Source organism: Cherax quadricarinatus, chromosome 58 (assembly GCF_038502225.1).
Source record: "Cherax quadricarinatus isolate ZL_2023a chromosome 58, ASM3850222v1, whole genome shotgun sequence".
In the NCBI taxonomy this organism is placed as follows: Eukaryota; Metazoa; Arthropoda; class Malacostraca; order Decapoda; family Parastacidae; genus Cherax; species Cherax quadricarinatus.
Genome location: NC_091349.1, coordinates 10,019,381 through 10,045,656, shown reverse-complemented (window position 1 = coordinate 10,045,656; position 26,276 = coordinate 10,019,381). Strand labels below are relative to the sequence as shown.

Genomic DNA, 26,276 nt, shown 5'->3' with positions numbered 1-26,276 from the left:
GCTGATTGGTTCGAATTCGCCTTATATCCCTGTCAATTTTTAATTCTTAATTTTTTCCCATAGAGGAGTAACTGAAAACTGTCCTCAGTGAACATCATATTGTTTTCTGTGGCTCACTATAAGACCTGGGTCACATCAGCTTGGAGGTTTGCAGTATCCTCAATGGATGCCACTCTCATACAAATTCTAGTATCATCTGCAAAGGATATAGTGCTATGACTTATGTCCTTGACTATGAGGGATACGAGAATGAGAAAGAGAATTATGACGAGTACTGTGGTAGTCTATGTTAACTAGTATTACTCCGAGTGTCCGCTTCTTTCCCCATCTTCCGTTTCAAAATATCTGCTTTGTTTCACACTGTCTCTTCCCAAATGCCACGTAACGTCATTCAAGTGAGCACTCTGAGTAGCTTAAAAACTGTGAGTAGTAAAAATGATTCATTTTGGTTCTATCAGCTCACAAGCTGATTACACTGCAACCCTACCTACAAAGCTTCCGAGAGCTTGAAAAATTCCAGAAAGAAGCGATGAGGATCATCCTAGGATTGTCCATGTACTACTAAAATAATAAATATGCAGAAAGAACTTTACATCACAAACATCAAAGATCAAATCAGTGAAAGAGCCACACTCACTGATAATAACATGCTTGGGCAAACCCATACAGAAGCATTCCATAACTTTACCAAAAGGTAATCACTTTTTCAGACGGATAAAAACTGCAACTAACATATACCTAATAAATTAGGTATATGATCTATGTCAGGTAATATAACAACGACACTTCTCTGCCTATGAGAAATTATCTCTTTCCAAATTAATATCCTTCACTTGATTCCAAATAACCTTATTAAATCATAATCAAAGCTTCATAATGAAGCTAAGCAACATATTTTAAATTGTACCGCTGCCTTAGTCACACGACATTCTTTAAGACAAATTATGAAGAACAAAAAAGCACAATACCCTGACTGGAACAATATACCAATAACCCGCACATAGGGGAGAGGAAAACTTATGACGACGTTTCGGTCCGCCTTGTGAATGGTCCAAGTCGTACCGAGACGTCGTCATAAGCCTTTCTCTCTTGTGTGTGCGGATTAAACTGGTCAACAATTTTTCAAAAGTTGTATGCTTCTAAAATGAGATTAGTTAATTCTTACGTATTTTCAGGTCCTGAATCCAAATATCAGCTTGAAAAATCCTTATTCGCTGTAGGTTTAAAAATACGAGGCATGTAATATTTGATTATTTATTATAGCGTACAATACGTGTCAGTATAATTTAAACCCTAATCCGTACCTACTCTCTGCCTTTTTGCCCGATGCTTATAGTGGGCTGAAGAATCATTTCTTGCCAATGTCCAGCAATAGTCTGCAAGGATTCTTGTATCTTCACCAGGTGCCAGATCAACCAGGCTGTTATGGACATGTGGGGCAGTGGGCCTTCAGCAGCAACAGCCTGGTTGACCAGGTAAGGACCAGACGAGCCTGGCCCATGGCCGGGCTCAGAGAGTAGATTAATTAACTCTTGAAGCTTTTCAAAGGTAAGGCCCCATTTTCCCTGGTACCATTTTTCCATGGTTGAAATATCTTGGTGAAACCTTTCACCATGTTCGTCACTAACTGTCCCACAGTTCGGGAAAAAAGTTTAAATGTGAGTCCAAAAAGTGGATTTTAAGTGACATGTTACATCCCATGTTCTTACAAGCCTTGATGAGGTTTTCCACCAATTCTTCATAGTTGCCTTCCTTCTGTTTCCCAGAAATCCCCTCGCCACTAACTTGAATGCTTCCCAAGCAGCTTTCTCCTCTCCATGAAGGTCTGATTCAAAGTCACCATCTTTAAGAAGCTCTCGAATCTGAGGACCATTGAAGACTCCCTCTCTTATTTTAGCGTCGCTCAGTGAGGGGAAGTTTGATGTTAAATACTTGAGTCCCTGACCGAATTTGTCCATAGCTTTTACAAAGATTTTCATGAGCCCCAGTTTTATGTGTAGTGGTGGTAACAAAATTGTATTTGGTTCAATGAGAGGTGGATGTTGAACATTTTTCATCCCAGGCTTCAATGACTGACGAGGTGGCCAGTCTCTCCTGACGTAGTGGGAACCTCTTGCACGGCTGTTCCATTCACAGAGAAAGCAGCAGAACTTGGTGTATCCGCCCTGCAACCCCATCACAAGAGCAACAACTTTTAAGTCACCACAGAGCTGCCAATGATGTTCATCATATGTCGTGTATTGCAACCTATGCTTTCTATTCTCATAAGTTTCTTTCGTATGTGGTGCATAGCCCACAGGAACTGATGCATTATTTAGACTCGTTTTTGATGAATCTATGAACAGCTTCCAGTGACTGGGTTCGTAGTCGATGCCAAGTGCTTCCATCAGACCATTAATATTGTTGCAAGCCACTAAATCACCTTCCATTATGAAGAAATCGTTGAATTGCTGCTGACGGTCACGAAGATGAGAGCCTAGCAGCTCTGCCTTATTTTTTGGGTAGTTGCAGATCCCTGACAAGGTCATGGAGTTCCTCTTGTTATGAGATGTGGCCTAGAGGAGTGTGCTTCATCAAAGTTTCGGTCACTGTAATCCAGCACTGTCATCCTTCTCTTCTTCCTCCTCACTACTTTCTTCACCTGACTCGAAGGATACCGAAGTTGGTGCATCAGGAACAAGTAGACCTTCTCCATGTTGAACTGGGCGAATAACTGATGGAATGTTTGGATATTCAATGGACCCTTTTTTCCTTTGACAAGCCCCTTTGTACTGGAGGTACCATGCAGAAATAACAATTGTTGGTATGGTCTGTTGGCTCCCACCATGTCACTGGCACAGCAAAAGGCATTCCTTTCCTCTTCCTGTTCAACCATTGGCGAAGGTTAGTAGCACAATTGTTGCAGCGTATGTGTGGAGCCTAGATCTTATCCTGGTCACCAATCTTGCATCCAAAATACAGGTGATATGCCTTTCTAACCATAGCAGTTACACAGCGCTTCTGTGATGCAAAGGTCACCTCACCACAAATGTAGCAGAAGTTGTCTGCCCTATTCACACAAGTACGAGGCATCTGAAAGAAAACAACAATTAGAAGGTAAACAGAAAATTTATTCATTAATTTATCATTATAACACAAAGCATGACAGCTAAGCAGAAGTATTTATGCCTCACATGCATATCAATAGCTTGCTCAGTGAATATTTATGTTTAAGAAGTGTTTGGCTAAGAAAATCACCTACCTTTCACCTCAAAATATAAACTTGCACAGCACAACCAGCTTCTATGACTGCTGGAACAATAATGAAGGGCAGTGAGACTGTGAGTGTGGCAAGAAACACACTGCCGCAAGCCTGTTGGAACCTGTTGTGACACGTAGATGTATACTGAAAAGTAGAGCTAACAATTTTAACCATGATATTCATTATCAGTGACCTAAAACTAGTTGGAAATTGCTACACTATAGTCTCGGAAGCATTTTGGTTGTTGATCAGTGCTCTTTGTGTATTAGAGAAATTATGTATGCGGACGGCTATGATCACCAGTGCACTGGTACAGCTGGTAATGCCGTTTATGTCAAACACAGCGATGACCTCAATGTAGAATTTGTAGCATGCATCAACATTTGGGTTTCTACCCTTCAAACTGAACTGCTTGCTATAAATCTTTTCCTCAAATGTGTCTATGTCTTAAGATGACACCTTAATTGTGATTCACTGTCATTCATTAACTCCCTAGGCGTCACCTGTAACATGCTCGTGTCAGAAGGAAGACATAGCAGGTACAGTAGAATTGTAATCAGTGGAGTCAGGATAAACCTTGTGTGGATTCCCTCTCATATTGGCCTTCAGATGCATAACAGAACTGATGATCTGGCAAAGGTGTTTGCCATCAAGGAAGAAGTCATTACAACTTTAGACTATTAACTAGTAGTCTGAGGACAATAATACGAAAGTACTTCAACTGAGATAGAGTAAGATCGGCACAAGTCAGTCCATCATCATTTTATCATGCAAGAGCAGCCAAACGTCTACGGAGAATCCAACAAAATCAGAAAAACTCTTGAATATCGCTTCTGCGCGGCTTCGCCTAGGCTGCAGGGGCCTCTGTGAGGCACCTGCAGCCTAGACCAAACCAAATAAAACTGTCAGAGGACATACTGTCACACCCTCCGTCATTATATGCTAGACTGCGACAAAATTCATGGACTGGATAAAGAGCTCTTCACCGACATCAAATGCACCGGTGGAGACAGTCTCCCAAACCTGTGGCTTTATCAATCAGTACAGATATCAACCCAATACAGATATCCAAGTGGTGAGCATGTTTTATTCAATATAAATTACGGAGAACAATGGATTTAGACTGATCACTTGTGAATGTAACCAGGAGGAAGCAGAGGTCTAGCTAGTTTCCTTTTGGAAATCTGTATAGGTATGTGGAAAATATTTCATATACGTGCTGGTAGCAGGTTGAAAAGCATGTTATATGGGTTTCTATGCAAATAATAATAATAATAATAATAATAATAATAATAATAATAATAATAATATTATTATTATTATTATTATTATTATTATATTATAATATGAAGTTCTCACCTCTCACTAATCGCCAGACAGACACTGTACTATCCAAGCCAGGCTTACAAAATATTGAGCTAAGACACAGTATGGCGACTGACCTTTAGGGTAGTCCTCGAGAAGCAGGTGGAGGTGACCGAGCTTGCAGTAGGTCCTGGGTTCGATGCTGATGGCGGTGTCGCTGGCATTGTGTGTGTGGGAGGTCGTGCTAGTGGTGGTGGAGGTGTTGATTCTGCCGGAGGAACTATCGTCATCCTCATCCTCTTGGGAAGAGATGGTATCGAGGAGGGTAGTGTCTGAGGGAGGGTGGTTGTTGGAGGTGGTGGTGGCGATGTTGGTGGAGAGGTCTGACTCCTTCTTGATGATGATAGTAGTGGTGGTGGTAGTGGTGGGGGATAAGGCACACCTCTTGGAGTCGATCTCCGTACCGCCATCGTTGTTGTTGTTATTATTATTGTTGGTGTTGTTGTTATTGTTGATGTTTTTGTTGTTGTTGGCGTGGATGATGAGGGACTCGAGGTAGCGCACAGCCTTCAGCACCAGCGCGCGCTTCTTGCTGTTCACCGCCTCGCTCAGTTTTACGAATCCAAACTTGCGACTGTATGGGAGAGTGCAAACACATCACCTTATTAGTGCATTATCATTGTGGCTAACACACTTACACCTTATACACTCACAACTAACAAAAACCTAAAACATGGCTAATATACTCACACCTAATACTACTGACACTTTTAGCACTTAAAATTTAACACTAACAATTCTAAGACCTGGGTTTGATTACTAGAAGATACTGCAACGTATACGAAAGTTCCTTACCCTGGCTGCCCCTATCCATCTACCAATGAATATGTACTTAAGTGTACGTCTATTGTTGTGGGTGTCATTCCGCGACTGAGATTTAAAATGAGCCAAGGTAAGTAAACATCTCTTAAGCCTATAAATTCATATGCTAAAAAAAAAAAAAGTTACTTCTAGCGCATCTAACATTATTGCATTAACTTCATTATTAAAGCTTGGAGGATAGACTTCGAGGGCTTACAAAGGATTGGAACAGAAAGGTACCTCAGCGTTCTGTGGATCTTGGAGTCAGCATCATACCGGACATATCACTGGAAGAGTAAATAAACCAGTCAATGCGAGACTGGCAAATCTCAAAAGAGCCCACAAAAATATCAACAAAGATCTTTTAGAACTCTACACAACACACAGGAAGCCCATCGTAAACTATGTTCCACCAACTTCCAAGTCTCATCTGATTTTAAGTATGTTTAAATTATTGAAAATGTGCAAAGGTTTGCATCCAGATTAGTCCTAGTGGGTGAGTGGAGTACATTATGAAGGACTAAATAAATTGAATGTGACGACCCTAGTAAAGAGGACAAGGGAAGATGTGACTGCGAGGTTCACATTAATCATTACAAGGGGATATAGTTGGAAGTTAAAATCACAGATGATTCACAATGACTTCAGGAAACACTGTCTCAGTCTCAGGGTAGGAGGATAGTGGAATGAAATGGATGCTGGAAGTGGTGGAGGCAAACTCCATACATAGTTTTAAGAAACCAGGATATTCTGATTGATGAAGCTCAAGAGGCGGGACCAGGAGACAGAACTCCGACTATACAAACACTATACTGAGCATAGATATAAACAAAATATCACTAGTACAACCACTACCAGAAAAGAGAATACCATCAACAGATATTCAGTAGAGTCAAACACCAGCACAGAACATTTCTCACACTCGAGCCCAGTTTAAGATCGAAGTCGCTACTATTTCCATTCTAGGAGAAGCCACCTCCGCGTGCTAAGTTCTAGGTAATTTAGGTGACTGTAGATAAATAATCAATTATGCACAGTAACTGAGAGCTGCTCAGTGTATACACTGTTTCTCTACAACATATGCCTTCCCTTCCTGGGATAAAATATAATGCAATTCTACTCCACAGGTGCTGGATGATCCCTAAACTTTTAGCGCTTCCCCATAAATGTAATATAATAATGTAAATATTACTACTACTACCACCATTATTAAGGATCTCACAGGGAATAGACTGGAACAAACTGCACTATGAGCCGTGCGAGGTTACTAGAGTTCATCTCGAGACTATAATAGTTTACAATGGGGAAACTTCTAGGTATTCGAACACCAGAGTCAGGGAACACACACATGCTTGATTCACTAAATCGTAATAACACGACAGCAAACAAATCGCGGTACGGGTGGGGTTAGAACTCATGGCAACATTATACAGAGCAGCTCGAATGGACATTATGAACTGGAACTGTGTCATGAAAGAAAAACACCAGAAGAGTAATTGTTTAGAGTCATCTATCATTGTTACATTCAACACCATAGTATAAAACGCAAGGAATTTTAATATCTCGAAAGTGCTGGCTCCATTAATCATAAAACGCCAAGACACGGCCATCAAATAAATTACATTTCCATTAACATGTCCCGCCCAAGATTACCTGAGTCACTACCAGTGCTACTACTACATCGCAAATCAAACCTGACATCAAATTAAATTACATCTCCGCTATCTAACTCTGCACATGGTTATGTGGTCACTACTACATTGCACCATTACTTCCACCTCTAGTCTCCTTTCTCATGCCTGTGGTAGACTGATAAAGCCACTGGTGGCCGAAAACTCTCTCAAATAACGATGTTCAAGTGTTGCATATGTCTTATTCATCAAATTGTTAGCATTATATACTAGTGATGGGACGATACCAAAATATTTGCCTATACTGACACCGATGCTCAATTTCGGGCCGATGCAGATACCATAAAATTAGCCGATACTCCTGATACGACACCTTGGCACACCCCTACTATATACCTTTGATCTAATTACACTTGTCAGAAACAACAACAGCAACATGGAATCTTGCTATAAAGAATACCCTGACTAACTAGCACACAACCTTCGTAACTGAAGTAGCAGTAATGATATACATTACCGACAAGATAAATAACATACATATGCAACACCTGGGTATTTCTGTTACGAAAACGTTTCGCCCGACAGTGACTTTATCAATTCAATACAGAGTTTATTTGAAGATGTCGAAGCTGGAAAGAGTAGAATACGAGGTATTATAACCGTAGTCATGATGAATATGAAGCACAGGCAGGAAGACGGTCACTTATAAAATACTATTATGCTGCATGTGTTATTCATCATTATATAAACTCTCCGGTAGTTTACATCATTTTATTTTTCACTGTACGTTTCTACCTTAAAGAGAGCACAGAGGACCTGCCTGCCCTGGATGTCTGAAGGATGCTGTCTTCCAGAGGGAACTCAACAGTTTCCTCAAATGTTCCTGGTCAGCCTGGTTGTGGTGCATATATTGGATTGCGGACGGTGTGCACTGACAGCTTGATTGATCAGGTCAGCAACCAGGAGGCGTGGTCTAGGACCGGGCCGTGGGGGCGGTGACCTCCGGAAGCGACTCCAGGATCTCTTAAGGATTCCCCAAGAAAACTTTTCAACAAGCACACCTTCCGCAATCAAACCTACGTAACTTAAAAGCTACACTTACTGCGTCACCATAGTTAACATTCAACAAAGAATTAGGCTCAAACGAAAACTGCCATCTCTTATCACCGGCAGCAAGTAGAGCACTTTAGACAGATCCTTAATCATTAAGAATTCTTTAATGAGACAATTATGCAACATTTGGGTATCTTTGTTCTGGAAACGTTTCGCCACCCAATGACTTCTTCAGTCCAATATGGAGAAAAGTGGAAGATGAGGAGGAGTTTGAAGTAAGCAGTCCCTCAGTCGATGTGTTCTTACCACGGACTCCAGGCTGAGGGACTGATTACCTCAAACTCCTCCTTATCTTCCACCTTTCTCTGCATTGGACTAAAGCCACTGGGTGGCAAGTCGTTTCCATAATAAAGATACCCAAGAGTTGCACAAGTCTCATTAATCAACTTGTCGGTTTTCTAATCCGTTTATTCACAAGAATTCCTTACACTACAAAACTGAAGCACTGAGTCTAGATCACAAATTCGCAACAGACACACAAGCCTCAACCTACAGTCACACTATCACGAGGAGCAAATATAACACATCAACCTTCCAGAAAGGCTTCGTCCAAGGATGTATCACAGGAACCATCTTCGAATCTGCTACTCCCTCTCTGTCCAAATACTGCAAAAGAGTCCTTACTGCCTCGCCAGCCTCAAATATTTTTGTAACCACTGCGGATAATGGTCGAGTCGTGATTCTCAATCAAGGTGATAACACCAACATAATAATAATAATAATAATAATAATAATAATAATAATAATAATAATAATAATAATAATAATAATAATAACAATAATAATAATAATAATAATAATAATAATAATAATAATCTTTATTTTTACAAGTAGATGATACAACTATTACAGACTTAGCTGACATCAATGACATACTATACAGAAAGCCCCTGGTTATGCAGAGCATTTCGGGCAACTTAGGTTAATCTTGTCTCCCACAATGTGACCCATAACAAGTGGCTAACACCCTGGTACCTACTTACCGCTAGGTGAACAGGGACAGCAGGTTTAAGGAAGCATACATATGACAGAATACCCAAAGATATTCTCACAATTTTTTTTTAAAGCTAGTAAACAACTCAAATGCACCGAACAGAGAAAAAACTCCTTTGCCTTCTCCCTCATTAACGCAAATCTGTACATTTGTATGGAATATCAAAAATACATAAACATCCCGCTAAATTCGTCGTTTTCCACCAAGTTACAAATACGTACAAGAAAATACTGAGAATTACACTCAAGGCAAAAATTTATCCGCCATATTGAAATCAGCGCCAGTAGGACTTCAAGTCAACGCCAGACATTTGGGAGGGGCTGTTGGGGGGGGGGGGGAGAGTGAGCATGGAAGAACGGAGGGAGGGAGAGTGAGGCATGGAAGAACGGAGGGAGGAGGGAGAGAGTAAGACAGACGGAGAGAGAGGGAGATGCATATGAACGGAGAGGGAAGGAGGGACGGATGAACGGACAGGGAAGGAGGAACGGATGGACGAAGAGAGGGAGGACGGTTTCACGGGGGGGGATGGAGGGAGGGAAGGAGGGAGGGAGGTAGGGAGAAAGATGTTAGTGACCCCAGGGTCGTGGAGGACAGGACGAGGAGGTAATGTAAAAGGAGGGAGTATGGGGAGGCGAGGGAAAAGAGGGAGGAGGAGGAGGAAGCCAACATGACTACGAAGGACGATAGGAAGAGAGAACAAGAGACTAATGAGAAATAATAAGCAGAAGAGAACAAGATAAAAAAAAGTAAACGAAAATGAAGCAAAAACAATCTTTAAAAGTCCAGCAACCCTCTCCTTCCATCCTCCTCCACTTCCCATCCTCCCTCACTTCCCTCCCTCCTCCTCCTCCGCTTTCCCTCCCTCTCTTCCCTCCTTCCTCCTCCGCTTCCCCACCCTCCCTTCCCTCAGCACACTATAGCACCAAAATTAATAAACGTTCCTTTATGAACGTTGCTTGATTTTCCTCGGTAATCTAGTTGCCAGACGCATCATGGTTAGTCACTGTAATTTGCTTATTTGTTCTTAAATTTATGTATTTATAGGCTCATGTAACGAAACCACAAGCAACCTGATCTAACCCGACCCAAGTGACCACGAGAGGGGGGGACCAGTAAATAAAGTCACCATGGGAGGGAGCATACATACACACATAAAAGCTATTCACACATGATAGTAATAGAAGCATTAAAAAGTAGTGCTATAATCTGAGGATAGTAAAGGACTAGAACCGGGACACGAGACACAAAGCTGATGCGAGTCACATGACCAGTAGGTGAGGGTATAGTCACTGGCCTCTAAACTGATCACCGCTGACTCACATCTAGTGTGGAAGGAAATAAACTCTCGGGGACCATGTCAAGGTCTACCGCCTGAAGAGCTGATGATGCAGTAGTAAGTACTCAGATAACTGCAATGTCGGCTCTACGCCAGCACTCTGAACTTGGGCTATCCTAGGCTCTCTAAACATATGCTGCTATGTATGATAATTCTATGTAACTGTATTTGTGTATACCTGAATAAACTTACTTATCAAGGATTAATAGGTTTATTCAGGTGTACACAAATACAGTTACATAGATTATCATACATAGCAGCATATGTGTAGAGACCCTAGGATATTTTCCGGGTCTTTACCTTTGTACGCTGTATATATGCGACTCGGAGAAATTAAAGATGCACTAAGAAGCCTATGCAAGAACAAAACAGCTTGTTATTTTAAGTTGCCTGTAGCAGCATACTAATATGCTCCTGAACACCTTCCAATCATCATGAGCATATTAATATATGAATACATCACCTACGACTGGTTTTGAAGTTTCTTTTACCCTGGAAGCCAGACCTGGGGCGAGGCTTCCTCTGGTCAACCAACCCAGCCCCATCTGACACATTTTCAGCATCCCTCTCTTAAAAGTAAGATGAGTCTACACAATGGCGTTAAGCCGACAACTTATAATTATCACTTTTAACTGCAATAACCTGTACTACACATTTTTTCAATAGTGTACGCCTATAAATTCTCTGACAATTTCAAGTCCATTTGAAAAACAAAAAGATGACGCTGACAGGGGATTACAAAGAGAATGTTTTGCTCACAGGTGAGCCAGAAAAAAAGATCACCAACGATCCAAACATTGTCCAAGTACAGACTTACTGTAAGTATCTCTGTAAAAAAAATACCTTGAGTTTTAAGAAAGAAGAATGCTAAACATACGGAATGACAACAATAAAGCAATTAGACAAACATGGGCTTAGATCAGGCTGTTCCTGTCTCTCGCAACTGCTGCACTATTGTCACAAGGTCTTCTGAGTACTGATAGATATATAAAATGCACTGACTTTACAAAATCCTTCGACAAATTACAAATCATAGCACTGTATCATCCTTTGTAGACGATATATATATATATATATATATATATATATATATATATATATATATATATATATATATATATATATATATATATATATATACATACATACATACATACATACATACATACATACATACATACATACTCTGTATATCGTCTACAAAGGATGATTTGAAGAAGACGGTACAAGACAATAATCAAACCTCCACACCCGCGGTCCTGTGCAACTAGGCGTTTTTGTGAGTTTTGTTATTTATTGCTGTGGTATAAAGTCACTTAAAGCAGAGAACCTGATATTTATAGAACATTGCACCCACTGAGTTTTATTAAGTGTATACCTGATTAAGCCCCAAGTGGGCAAAAAGTTTAATAAATAAAACGTTCTTTTCTAGTGTCTGTCTATCATCATCTGCAGATGATAGCAGACAGATGATGATGATGATGATATCCAAATTTTTATTAATATATCCAGATTTAAATTTCTGTTACATTTGTAAATGCTTCTTTATTATATCTATTTTCTTCGTGTTTTATCAATATTTGGTCTTACTGCATCTGTATTTTTCTGCAACTTGGTTGCACCTGCTGAATTCTGGCACTAAAACCTTTGGTAAGCAATATTCCAGCTTTCATAAAGCCATAATAAGCTACGCTGTTGTTACGTGTGGGTTTATCTGTTTACATTGATCTAACTATTAGGTCAATGGTCGTTAAGGTAATTTGCTGTATTCGTTGTTTTATCATTGTACTTCTAACATATTAACGTAAATTACGTACATGTTATACAGTGTAACTTTTTCACTTACTCATGTATAGGTAAAAAGTTTCTTTTAAAGAAACTAACTGTGCGGTTGGCAGTAATATGGATGAAGATGATTCGTGCGGGTCTCTTCCCCCCCCTGTCCCCTGATAAGCCCCCCGTGATTACTGCTCCTAGGTGTGGCAGTATGGACTTGTCAGCCTAGAGGAGTGCATGTGTAGGATAGAGTTACATACCAGGATATAATATCAAACCATTCTGTCTGGAAGAGACCCTGCTGACCATCAAATGGAGATATGTTCTATTCGTATGATAAGGTGTGTACCTAAGTATCGGTATCGGCTAATTTTGATGGTATCGGTATAGGAGACTGGAGGAAGTCTAACTTTGTTTACTGTCTTTCCCTTCCTCATCGCTCTACCACCAATAAGAGAGAAAGCACTTTTTGAAGAGCATAGTGGAAGGAACTGGATACAGAGTGGAAAAGGGGAGGACGAGCTAGAAAAGAGAGGTTGTGAGGGTGGTGGAAAAAGATGTGGTTTAGTGGAAGTTGTGAAGCTCCCATTATTATAATCATAAGGAAGCGCTAAACCCGTAGGATTATACAGCGCCAGTGGGGGGGGATGGAAGGTATTCAGGCTTAATTCAGAGAACTGGAGCACAGATCCAATTCCCTAGATCATGAGACCTTCACCAGCATCAAGAAGCTTCCCTTGAGGGGTGTGACGCTCCCAAATGTTTGGTGCTCTGAACTAGACTACGCAGGTTCCACCTCGGAACCTGCGTAGTCCACCCACGCCATTTGGCCCAACCAGGGTAGTGCCAGGGGTCTATCAATCCTATTCTGATTATCTAACTCGTTAATGGAAGCCTCGCTGAAGAATCTGGAAGAGAGGTTTCAAGCAGCAAGGACCCCTTGGACCCCATTTCCTCTTATTCCCCTTTTACTCGTGTCAACCTCACCCAATGGAAAAAAATAAGAGCTAGCCCCCGAGGTTGTCTATGGCCGCCTGTGACTACCCAAACTCAGCTAGAAGATAAAGAGCAGGAGATTATCTCGTGTGCTTAGATTTGTGAGAAGGTGATCTTGCTGAACCAGGTTGAACAATATTAGTGGAGTGGGAAACTTACAATATTAACGTATTTTACACCAGGAAAGGATTGAGATACTTTTGTTTACCTTGATTTTAGTAAACTTAATGACAACATCTAAGAGGCAACCTTATTGGGATATATTCTGTGAGCTTTGAAATGGGTGAAAAAGATTACCTTTATGGGGGAGAGCTAAAACCATAGAGGTCATACAGTACCTGGGGCAATGAAAAGCATGCATTAATGAATCGCAGCATAGGTCCAATTCCATAGATCAAGAGCCCCTCACCGGAATCAAGGGACCTCCCTTGAGGGAAAAGTGATGGGAGAAAGAAAGTGATGGAAAGCTGCAGAACAGCGTTCTGAAGAATCCTTTGGGAATTAAATGAGAAGTGAAAAGTGGTGTTGGGAAACCTTAGAGTTAAGATTAGTCCTCTGGGGGGACACTTATGGACTTGATGAAAGGATGACTTTAGATTCTACAATCTGAAAAAAAATTTTGTCATCTGATAGTACAAACTCAGCACATCTTGCATGTAGGGCGTCTTACTCTTTATTTTTGTTTGGTTTTAGTATGACTGGAAAAAAAATCCTGGGGGATGGAGGGGGGGTAGTCTATATATTATTGATACATATATGTTTTATACTGGCAAGATATTAGGCGTATAAAATGTGAATAGTTTGGTACTAGATGTTACTGGATTTTTCTTAATGTAACTCCTGTGTAGTGTTTATTGATTTAAATTTAGATTTTTTTTTACCTAATATATTTCTGAAACAAAGTATTTTAAGATTCAACTTATAAAATTTTAATACTCTGGGGTAATTTAATGTGTAGATTTCTTTAATAAATTTTCCTCTACATTGTCCTGGGTTATGCAAAATGGTTTTTTCTATGGTTTTGTCTTGATCTTAAATATTTAGTTATGTTGAGGTAATGATTGTAAGGACAACTGATCAGTTAATGGTGAACGGAGCTGGAACTGGTATAGTGTTGGAATGAGGCCATATAAGGGGTTGAGCATGGTGTGTATTTCGTAATACCATGTGACCCCTGGAAAGTCTGTATGAGCAGCCTACTCTCACTAATCTGGAGGTTACTTCCAATCCCTGCTATTACTGAGCCCAGGGAAGAGTGGTAGTAGTTTGTGCTCTGGCTAGCACTGAAAGTACAGGTAGTGTTGTCCTGACCGATCTAGTAGACAAACAGTAGTAGTAGTAGTAGTAGTAGTAGTAGTAGTAGTAGTAGTGAGTGATGGTCAGGGAGTTTGAACTGACCGCTACTTATGAAGACCGTGTAAGGACTCGGCTGTTACTTTACTCTGTCTGCTGACAAGTCCACTCCCGAATATCTGAACACGTTCACTTCCTCCAGTCTGATTAAGGACAGTGGAGAACCTTGAGTAGTCCTGGATTTTCCCTCAGTATTAGCATCCCTTCGATAATATCAGCCTGAATACCTTCCACATCCCTCCCACAGGCGCTGCATAATCCTACGGGTTTAGCGCTCTCTCTTCATTATAATATAGCTTCTCCAGTGGTCAAATACATCTAAGATGTATTTGACCACTGGAGAAGCGATATTATAATCAAGGGGGGGCGCTAAACCCGCAGGATTATGCAGCACCTGTGGGAGGGATGTGGAAGGTATTCAGGCTTGATTCAGGGAACTGGAGCACAGATCCAATTCCCTAGATCAAGAGCCCCTCACCAACGTCTAGGTACCTTCCTAGAGGGGTAGAGAAGCGATAGAAAACAGCGGAGTGAACTTGGGAGCCATTATAGAGGGTAGCTAATTAGCTACTATTTAGTGTTTGATTAATTAAATCATAGACAAATCATGAGATCATCCGACAATAGTTACCGATATACTCAATTTTAAGTCGATACCATCAAACTTAGCAGATACCCAAGTACCTAAACAAATACCATCAACATTATCCGATACCCAGGTACCTAAACTAATACCATCAAAATTATCGAAGACCAAGGTACCTAAACGAATACAGATACCATCAAAATTGGCGGATACCCGATACCCAAAAATGCTCAATTTTAGGCCGGTACTAATACCATCAAATTTAGCTGAAGCTCGTAGACACCCATATATAATTTGACACTTTTAGTGCGTACACATTACAAATAGTTAATTATTTAGAGGCTTAAAATATATCTGTTGTTGTTTCTGGTTTATAACTTTACTTTTAAAACTTAAACGAAATATCTGAAGCAATTTCTCAAATGTGCACATCATTAGTGGCTTTCTCAGGCAGGGCATGGGGTTAAATTTCCCGGAAGGCGGGTCGAGCCTCCTAAGTTTCTGACAATTATATAATTCATAGTTACATGTTTTTTGTAACTAATGTTAAGGTTGTTTAGCATAAAAGCAAAACGCTTCAGAGGACTACTGGCCCATGTTAGCAGATCCTTTTCAAACCCAACCATTCTGGGATTCGAGTGGTGTAATGCAGACAGTGAAAGAAGAACACATTGCCGATTAAGGTTTTGAAACAAGTTTCACTGTTTATACTTGGTAAACCCAGCACAGAGAAACTCTTGATAAACGCGCGTTCTGCAACGTGTCTTTAATAAAGAATTCTCACTCTTATATCTGCCTATTTTTAAAGCATCTCGGAAATATTTTTATCACCAAACGTAGCTGAGTGTTGTCACACGCAGGCAGGGGCTCCCCCTCTACCTGTTAAATTTTCTAGCACGTGCGTAGGTCTAATATGCCAGATAGTTGACTCACGAAATCGTATTATTATTATAATCAAGGGGGAAGCGCTAAACCCGGAGGATTATACAGCTCCTGGGGGGGGGATGTGGAAGGGATTCAGGCTTAATTCGGGGAACTGGAGCACAGATCCACGAAATCGTAATGACACGATTGCAAACAAACCGTGGTATGGTTTGTTATGCCAGATATTTCTATTGTGTGCGCGTGTCTTCTAGGATGCATGTAAATGCTTAACAACGAGCATCTAAGCGCTATGTAAAATGTGCGCATTCGTTTTTAGTGTGCAAGCGTTTTCTAACATTAATGCATCTTTTAAATATATTTTTTTAAACTTGCTCGCTTTCTCTACGGTATGTCCCTTCTTCAATGTGCCTGCCGTAAAAAAATCAGCAGCAGTTATTATTTCTGTCTTCATACACAACAACTCAGTCACTGCTGGCTGGCATTCTATTCTGGGTGGAAATTACATGTCACACTCGAACAATGGAAGTCAAATATAATAGTTTGATATTAAGTAGTACATGTACGCGGTGCCGAGTAACCGTGATCGTAATTGAAACGCTCGTCGTAGCGTGAAGCACAGGTGAGAAGTGGTTACTGCGCCACCTTTGATGGTCCGGTGTGATGGTGAAGTGTTGGTAGTGTTATGTCCTGTGGATTACTGTTGTGTGGCAGTGATGGGGAAGGGATTACAATGGTAAGAGGGGAGGGAGGGAAAAACAGTAGGTGTGGTGGGTAAGAGTGAGCTAGCAGGCAGGTCATGCCTGGGTGTGTGGTGGGGCGTAGCTGTCTCCTGTGACGCAATGCAGCAAGGGGCTCATGGGATACCCCTATATAGCAACCCCTTGCCCTTTATGTATTCTGATATCCACCGTACCCATCCACCTCTCTCTCTCTCTCTCTCTCTCTCTCTCGTTCGTTCGTTCGTTCGTTCTTTAAAAACATTAAAATCCAACCATTACGAATCTTCTACCAGCATCTCTACTTACATTTAGTAAACAAAAAAATATAACATTACCACAAACATTTGTTTGTGTTTAAAGTAGTAGGCTGATAACCTAGGAAGTTACTACGCTCCCATATAATGAGCATAAAACCTATGTAGTAGGTTGAGAGAGAACAATCCCGTCATGAGCACGAGACTTTGGTAGTAGGCTGAAAGACAACCCAGGAACGTACTACCCTCCTGCCGTTGAAAGACAACCCAGGAACGTACTACCCTCCTGCCGTTGAAAGACAACCCAGGAACGTACTACCCTCCTGCCGTTGAAAGACAACCCAGGAACGTACTACCCTCCTGCCGTTGAAAGACAACCCAGGAACGTACTACCCTCCTGGCATAAGTATTGAAACGGAAGCCTGTTAAACATTTTACACTGTCAAGATTTCTGTGCCCTTTTTTTTTTCCCTTACGAACATGCATGACGGGTAAATTTTAAGAATTTGTACATTACATTCAATATACATTTTACTTTCCAATGTTTCTTAATATTTATTTTAACTGTAATATTTCCTTCCAGATTTGAGGCCTGATCTGTGAGGATCGTGGGGGCAGTGATCCAAGGAACCATTATCGTAACTAATGGGAATTGAAATGCCTCGGAAAATATGAAGTATGCTCAACAGTCCCAAATATCCAGTGAACAGTATATACCCGTCTGCCCAGTCCATTACACACCCGTCTGCCCAGTCCAATACAGTACACCCGTCTATTTAGTCAGATAGCTTGGAATACATACTTAGTCTTCTTAGTCCAATGTATTCTTGTCTTCCCAGTAAGTGCCATACAGAGCCTGTGGAATTGAAGGGGTGACGAAAGGATTAATCAGGTTTGATACCAGGAAGGGTAACTCTCTGCTTGCATCAGGAGCTCTTTGCCGGCTACCAGACACTCCTCTTGGATGTATCAATACTTTGCATAGTGGTCATACAACAACCTTGAGTGACCCTTGATTCATATACTAATAACGAAATCAAAGATCCTCACTGTTTTAAATAACAAGACGGGAAAAACTTTTATAAATGTACCAACTGTGAGTTAATGGTAGTCACTTTCAGGGGACGCTGCCCCCCCCTGGTTGCTGGCCTGGTTGACCAGGTTGTTGGTGGCAACCCTCTCCCCTACAAGGTCCAACATGTACAACCACCTGGCTGATCAGGCACTGACTTGAACTTGTACACCTAAAGTCAATATCTGATCAGCCGGGGTGTGGTTCGTGTTAGACTGTGCATCTGGCAGTAACAGCCTGGTTGACCAGGCCCTGATGCACGGTGAGACCTGGTCATGGACTGGGCCATGGGGGCATTGACCCCTAGAGCACCCTATGGGTATCAAGTTCTCGAAGACAGAGTACCGTTTTCATAATACATTTTTTTTTAGCCCTGATAAGAAAAGGTTAACAGCAAATCTTTAGCTTTCCTTGCAATTAGTATTCATTTATCATTAATGGCTGTTTATTAAGTTTGTGCTTCTTAATATTTCTATCTCGATTTAGGCCTAGTATGAAAGTGGGCCTCTTGGGTGATATTCCCCAGAACCATTAACACAATCTGCTAATGGATCTTCACTGCCACAAAACACTTTGATAATCCCAATAGAGATGACATCCTTGTTGGGCTAGATAATATTATTTGGCACAAGGAAAATGGAGGCTCGATCCTCCATTTGCTAAGCGGGCAACAGGAACACTTGTCTAGTAGCCAGGCTTCTCCCCAGACTTAGAAGAAGTGTCAAATGCTTGACCTCTGACCTCATATCTCTGAATACGTCCCCGCTCTCCAGAATTGAATCTTTACAAACTAGCCACTGATGGAAGGGAAAAGCTTTTATGACGTCTCATCCAATGGAGGCCTGGTCACAGACCAGGCTGCGGGGGCGTTGACCCCCGGAACTCTCTCCAGGTAAACTCCAGGCAATGTTAGACTTTTCAAGTAAAGCCTTCATATAAGAAAGGAAGAAAGACAGAATGAAAGACAGAATGAAAGACAGAATGAAAGAAGGAAACAAACAAACCTGGCCTCAGGCCTGCCTGTCAGGGTTCAACCCTCCAAACCTTTCAACTTTATTCATATTATATATATAGGGAAGCACTAAACCTGTCATTCAGAGAGAGCTTAGGAAATGGGAGGTAATCAGTTTCGAACCAATGGAGTGGAGAACAGATTCAATGATAAGAATAAAGTCCCTCACTAGGTAGATAGCTCTAGGAAACTCCCTTGAGGGGGAAACTGTGTTCATAATGTCTTCAAAATTGGTAACATTAAACTAACAAGTCACTTAGAGTATTGCATGGGATTGCCTGCTTCAGGGGAAACAATCCTCTTATCAATTCCTATGTCATTGCCCTGCAGCATGACCTGTGCCACTTGGATGGCCTGATCAGTCAGGCTGTTAATGCTCGCCTCGTGCAAGCTAACGTATGCACCACAACCCGGATGATCAGAAACTGACTTGGAGGAACTTGAGGTTATTTCATATGCTGCTGTAACATCAATGATGAGTAAAGAATTCTGTACCATACTTCCTTATAATTTGCTATATTGAACATTTATCTTGTTCAAAAACAATGAGAAATATTTTTGTTAATACTTTTGGGTGTCTAGAATGGATTAATTGGATTTACATTTTCTTATGGGAAATATTGCCTCAGCTTCTGTCAAATTCGGTTTTTGTCAGACATTTTGGAACTAATTAATGATGAAAACCGAGGTTCCACTGTACTGGTACTTTCAATCAGTTTAATATAATAGTATCAAATGGAATTTATTACTGTGATAGCAAATGAATGCTATCGGCTCCAAAACTTCCAGAATAACTGTGTTAAGCTGAATGCATTTCCACTGACCCAGGCAGGGTGGAGCAAGGAACTTGCTGAAACTGGTGAATATTTTGGAATTTCAGTCAAACTGCCAAGTTTGTAGCATTTAATTCTCAATTTTCTTGAAGGGCTTTCTGAAAAGCTTTGATTTGTGGGAGTTTTGCAATTCAGGATTTTATTTTAAATGCGCCCAATAGATCTCCCATACTCAAATCTATTTCTTGAATCTTGATATTAACCAGATTAGAGTAATATTTATTAGGAAAGTCTGTGAAACACTAAGTCCAAATCTAAAAAATATTAAATTTTGTATTCGCTGACCTAAACTTGTGGGACTTAAGACAACACACATGTACCTTTGACAGATTTAGAGGGCTTTTCTACCAACAAAGGCTGGCCTTTGGCCAAGCTTCCTTACTGAGCTGTTCAACCAGGCCACTAGTTCATCACAGACTGGTTGATCTGGCACTTGGAGATAGTGACTACGTTTCATTTTCTACATTAGTTCCAGCAAAATTTCTGATATATGCTGGTAGCAGGTTATTTAACTATTGAGTACAAATGTTGATACAGCATTCTCGTCTATGGTGCCCTTGCTTTTCACTGGACATCATCTGCACTTTTCCCCAAATTTCTCGCTCCAGTATGCTATGGTAGTGTAGAGTTAGAACCTGGCCCTCCAATATTTTCCAGGAGTATTTATCAGATATCTCATTCTTTGCTCCAGAGTAATATATTCCAGAGAGGAATTCCCAGTAGTTTAAATGTTTTGATTTTATGTAGGCAGTAAAAAATCTCTACGTTTTCCTGCTCTGATCTCTTCCCTGCCTTAAATGGAAGCACAAGGGACTTTAATAACATAGGACCATCATTAGCATTATTTCTCTAGTTTTGAAATTTCTCATTATCTACTTTGGCATTTTTCTGGCCTTTGCTGCATTTACTGTCTTCTTTAAATGACATTTTCTGACATTCTACACTAAGAGTATTAATCCTACATATTTTGTTTGTTCTCTAAGATGGTCAGCCTGCATTCAAAATTTTATGCTCTTTCTGAGTTCTCCATTCTTTCCATTCTAAGCAATAGAAATGTGCCACCACTGAACATCATGTTATTTTTTTGCTTACTGAAAGATACTGTTTATCTGATTGTAATTTTTCTGAGGCAACTTTCATCCTGCACTTATTTTGGTGTATTCTATGAAGGGTAATATGAAACTGTGACCAGAGTGAATATCTGTCTAGTATGATACACAAATAACCCGCACATAGAAGAGAGGAGCTTACGACGACGTTTCGGTCCGACTTGGACCATTTTGTGTATCATTCCAGTCACGGTATTGTGCCTTTTTTTTGTTATTTCTGTCTAGTATGAGGATGAAAACAGTGCTAGAACTGTATCTTGGGGTACATAAAATAATTACTTTGCCAGTCACAATGTGAAATTAAGAACTGAGATGTGTAGTGGTAGACCCAATCTTAAATGAGAGTCAATTTTTGTAATTTAAATTAATTGAAATGCAATTAATCTGTTCCAGTGAAATTCTGTACTTCAATAATTTCCCTAATATCAACTCTACGGCTTATTTATCTATCTCAAGTCATCTAATATGACATGATAAATAATATAGATAACAGAGAAACCTGATATATACTCTAGAACGAATAAAATGTCATTCATGTAGTGGTATCGTCAGCAGATGAGTTTGTCTAGAGACCAGATAAAATACTCCTTGAATAATTTCGCTAACATCTATACGGCTTATTTATCTATCACAGTTCATCTAATATGACATAAAACACAATACATGTATAAATAACACAGAAACCTGATATATATATTCTAGAATGAATAAAATGTCATTATGTAACAGGTGGAGGCGGCCACAATCGCTCCTGCTTTGTTGTGGTAAACACTGCCATCTAGTGATGGCTTTTTGAAGCCATTATAATTATTATTATACAGTGGACCCCCGCATAACGATCACCTCCGAATGCGACCAATTATGTAAGTGTATTTATGTAAGTGCGTTTGTACGTGTATGTTTGGGGGTCTGAAATGGACTAATTTACTTCACAATATTCCTTATGGGAACAAATTCTGCCAGTACTGGCACCTGAACATACTTCTGGAGTGAAAAAATATCGTTAACCGGGGGTCCACTGTACAGTACTTTATTATTATACATGTATTATTATACATGTATTATTATACATGTATTATTATACATGTATTATTATACATATTATTATACGTATTATGTTATACTATTATTATGATATAAATACACCTATCATCCGACTTACGACCGAGTTCGGTTCCGAGAAACTGGTCGTAAGTCGAACTTTACTACTGAATATCAACAAAACATTTTTGTAATGACTTTATTTTATTGTTTTATTTTGGTATTTCATGTTTTACTTTACTTTTTATGCTGTTAGTACTGTATTTTATACTGTAAAGTTTAGGATAAACACTGTGTACAACACAAATAGTTGTTTATTTCCCAGAAATTTGGCATAAAAAACACGGTCGTAAGTCGAGTGGTCGTAAGTCGAGCAGGTCGTAAGTCGGATGGTAGGTGTAATTTGTAATTTTTATTCACACAAAAAATAGAAGATTTACTGTTATGCAGACTACTGCATTATTGTAATAATTGTTAAAATAATGTCAACCCATTCATGACTGCATATTGGAATGGACATTTGTTTAATCTTCAACACTGCCAAAGAATCGAACATTTCTGCTCAATTTCAAGGTACTTTTCATCATGAAACCAATCAAAATTATATCTATTTCTGTAATACAGTGGACCCCCGCTTTACGATCAGCTCCCAATGCGACCAATTATGTAAGTGTATTTATGTAAGTGCGTTTGTACGTGTATGTTTGGGGGTCTGAAATGGACTAATCTAATTCACAATATTCCTTATGGGAACAAATTCGTTCAGTAATGGCACCTGAACATACTTCTGGAATGAAATAATATCGTAAGCCAGGGGTCCACTGTATATCTTCCATTCTATCAAATGAGATAAAAAAAAAACGAGAAGACAACCATGAAAAAAACACAAAAATACCGCTAAGGGGAGGCTAATTGCTGAGAAGTGAGCTCCATTATTTATGGTCCGATTTCTTTCATTTTTGGTGTACATTAAGCAGCATCTTTCTATCATAAATGCCCAAATTTCAATAAGATAGTCCAACAAACAAATGAGATCCAATTACCTAGATCAAGAACAAAAGCCCCTCACCAGTGTCGAGGAACCTCCCTTGAGGCCCGCTCGCTTATGGAAATTTCATTCATGTATGGAAGCAAAAAATCAACTGATCGACTACTTGTATCTGGAAAAACTCGCACATGGATGCGCTCGCAAGTAGAGGTTCCATTGTATGTCCTTCAATGTAAAAATTATCACCCATATGTAACACTTATGCTTTATAACCTTCATTATGATAGAACATAAAAAGGTTCAGCAACAGCTATGTACATACACAAATGGGTAAATCATTGTTCAGCTCACTATGCTTGACCAAAACAGAATATTTTTATGTATATTTAGCCACTTTACTGTTGCAACCTCCCAAAATTAAGCCCCATCAGTGTCTCAATTTAAAAAAAGTAATTTTATCTTCTAAAATACTATTTTTTTTTCTAAATAATGACACCAAAAATGCAAAACTGGAAGAAAATTTATGGATTATGCAGGTACAAAATTGGAGGTTGAGGAATATTTTATACAACTCCAATTTTTCCCAATTTAGGTCCATTCCAAAACCTAAACTGACTCTATTCCTCACAATTTCACCAGTATGCCTTCCAATCAGAATTTGATAATTAGGCCAGTTTTATGCAAAATTAAAAAAAATATTAAATTTAAAATAGTTCATGATGAACAAAAAAGCATTCATTAATCACATCCCTAGGTCTCTCCTACAAAAGCTTGCCCTCCATTTATTAATTCATCCTCACACGCACATAAAAAAATTTTTTTTTTTACCCTATTTCTTGGCAAATAAATTGGAACCAAAAATGACTGGTCATGGTTTAGGATGTCCAAATAATTGAAGTGGACTTGGTAAAAACCATTTAACCCTTTCAGGGTTTCAGACGTAAAAGTACGGCATATGCGCCAGGGTTTTTGACGTACTAGTATGCATAAATTCTAGCGCCCTCAAATCTAGCAAGAGAAAGCTGGTAGGCCTACATAGGAAAGAATGGGTCTATGTGGTCAGTGTGCGCAGTATTAAAAAAATCCTGCAGCACAGTGCGTAATGAGAAAATTTTTTTTTGAGTGTTTTTCGTTTAAAACAGCGACTTTGCACTGCATTTTTGTATGGTATTTATGGTTGTATTCTAGTTTTCCTGGTCTTATTTTATAGAATGGAAGACATATTACAGAAATTGAGATGATTTTGATTGGTTTCACAATGAAAAGTACCTTGAAATTGAGCTCAAAGTAGCAGAAATGTTCGATTTTTGCCAAAGTTCAAAAGTAAACAAATCATGCCAGGCGTCCAATACATGTCAACTGGTGAATCTAATATTCTTTCACAAGTACGCTGATATTATTTATACCATTTCTACACTAATGGATAACAGTAAATCTATTTTTTTGTGAGAAAAATTCAAAGTGAAAAGCAAAAGAAACGTAAGAGGGGCCTGGGGATGTGACTAATGAACAGAGGAAATGTTATTTCAGTGCCAGGAATGTCTTTCTTGTTTATTCTGGACCCTATTTGGAAACTGGCATCTTTTGAAATTTGTGTGAAATTGGCAAAATTCTGACTACTTCATTGGGTAGTTGAAATCGGTAACTGGGTGGTTTCTTGTACTCATTCAATAGAAAAAATGGAGTTCTAGCGAAATAGTTATGATTTCTGTCGACTAGTACACTGGAATTGGCCGAAAATAGGGTTCAAAGTGGGCAAAATCGCCGATGCGTAAACATCGTCGAGACCGCTAACTTTGCAAGAGCATAATTCTGTAAGTTTTCCATCAAATTTCATACTCTGGTGCCATTATGATCGGGAAAAGATTCTCTATCTTTTCATAAATTATATATTTTTTTAAATTTAGCGACCCTGAGAACAAGTCTGGGAGAGGGCCTGTCGACCCTGAAAGGTTTAAACTGACCAAAGGGGAAAGTGGGGCTATTACCATTTTTCAGGGAAATACTGCCAAAAAATGGAATATTTTTGCTACTGAGGCCTATTTCAGGCCACTTCTGGTCTGAAACTGGCAAATCATCTCCATTTCACTAATACATCATCTAGCCTATTAACTAACACAAAGAAATGGTCAAAGAAATCATGAAAACCACCCTAGAAAATTCTTGCGCTATTTTAACCCAAACACGAGGTCAGAGGTTGATTGTTCCCAACATGTAATGCACAGGATAGGATTTTTTCTACTGTGCACACCAACGCACAGACCCATTTTTTTATATCTATGCCAGATTTTACTGCTCACAGCATATTTGAGGGTGCTATGAGTGACGTAAACCTACGTAAGAAACTATTTCAACGACATAGATCCTTGTTCTAAGGACATGAAATGTCCCACATGTAGTTCAGTATTTCCTTACAGTTTACCTTGAATCAATTCTGGAGGTAACCGTATTAGTCATCCAGGACTCCTAATTGCTGCCTGGCTGACCAGGCTATTGGTGCTAGCCACATGCAGTCCAACCTATGCACCAGTCTGGCTGATCAGGAATTGACTTAAGGAGTCACCAGCAAACATGTTTACTCGCTGGTGACTCCGCTTACCACTGCTCCACCTCGTCTCTCATCAGTATATAAGCCCCATCTCCACGAATATGCTGCAAGATTAATGGACATAACACATCGACTCAAGGCTGAGGGACTGATTAACTTAAACTACTCCTTCTTATTCCAACTTTTTCTGCATTGGACTGATGAAGCCACCGTGTTGAAATGTTTCCATAATAAAGATACCCAAATGGTGAAAGTGTCCCACAGGTACCAGTGTGTTAGCCAACTTGTTCCTTTATTATATTATTAGATTAATCACAGTTTTACTCTAGCTCATTCTAGCTCAATACATAGTCAATACCAAATTCACTATATTAGACCATAGTGCAATTACTAGTGAGAGACTGGTGCTACTTTTAATTTGTATTTTTATATTATTAGATTAAATTCAGTTGTACCATAGCTCATTCTACCTCAAGACATAGTCAATACCAAATTCACTATATTAGACCATAGTGCAATTACTAGTGAGAGATTAGTGCTATTTTTAATTTGTACTTTTATATTATTAGATTAAACCTATTGTACTTTAGCTCACTCTAGCTCAAAACATACTCCACAAAAGT

The 26,276-nt window shown here is 39.7% G+C and overlaps 2 protein-coding genes across 3 annotated transcripts in view; one reads left to right on the top strand and one right to left on the bottom strand.

The window, feature by feature from the left end:
- The window catches only part of Utx (Utx histone demethylase), an 806,852-nt gene that overhangs the window by 760,446 nt on the left and 20,130 nt on the right, over nucleotides 1-26,276 (bottom strand). For both annotated transcript variants that reach the window (XM_053790164.2, XM_053790163.2), the window contains exon 2: nucleotides 4,684-5,180. In XM_053790164.2, the coding sequence (XP_053646139.1) occupies nucleotides 4,684-5,180 (497 nt within the window). The remainder of the gene's footprint in view (nucleotides 1-4,683; nucleotides 5,181-26,276) is intronic.
- The window catches only part of LOC128698077 (FUN14 domain-containing protein 1), a 90,842-nt gene continuing 77,128 nt past the window's right edge, over nucleotides 12,563-26,276 (top strand). Inside the window, exon 1 of the mRNA XM_053790169.2 lies at nucleotides 12,563-12,598. Coding sequence (XP_053646144.1) covers nucleotides 12,578-12,598 — 21 coding nt within the window. The 5' untranslated portion in view covers nucleotides 12,563-12,577. The remainder of the gene's footprint in view (nucleotides 12,599-26,276) is intronic.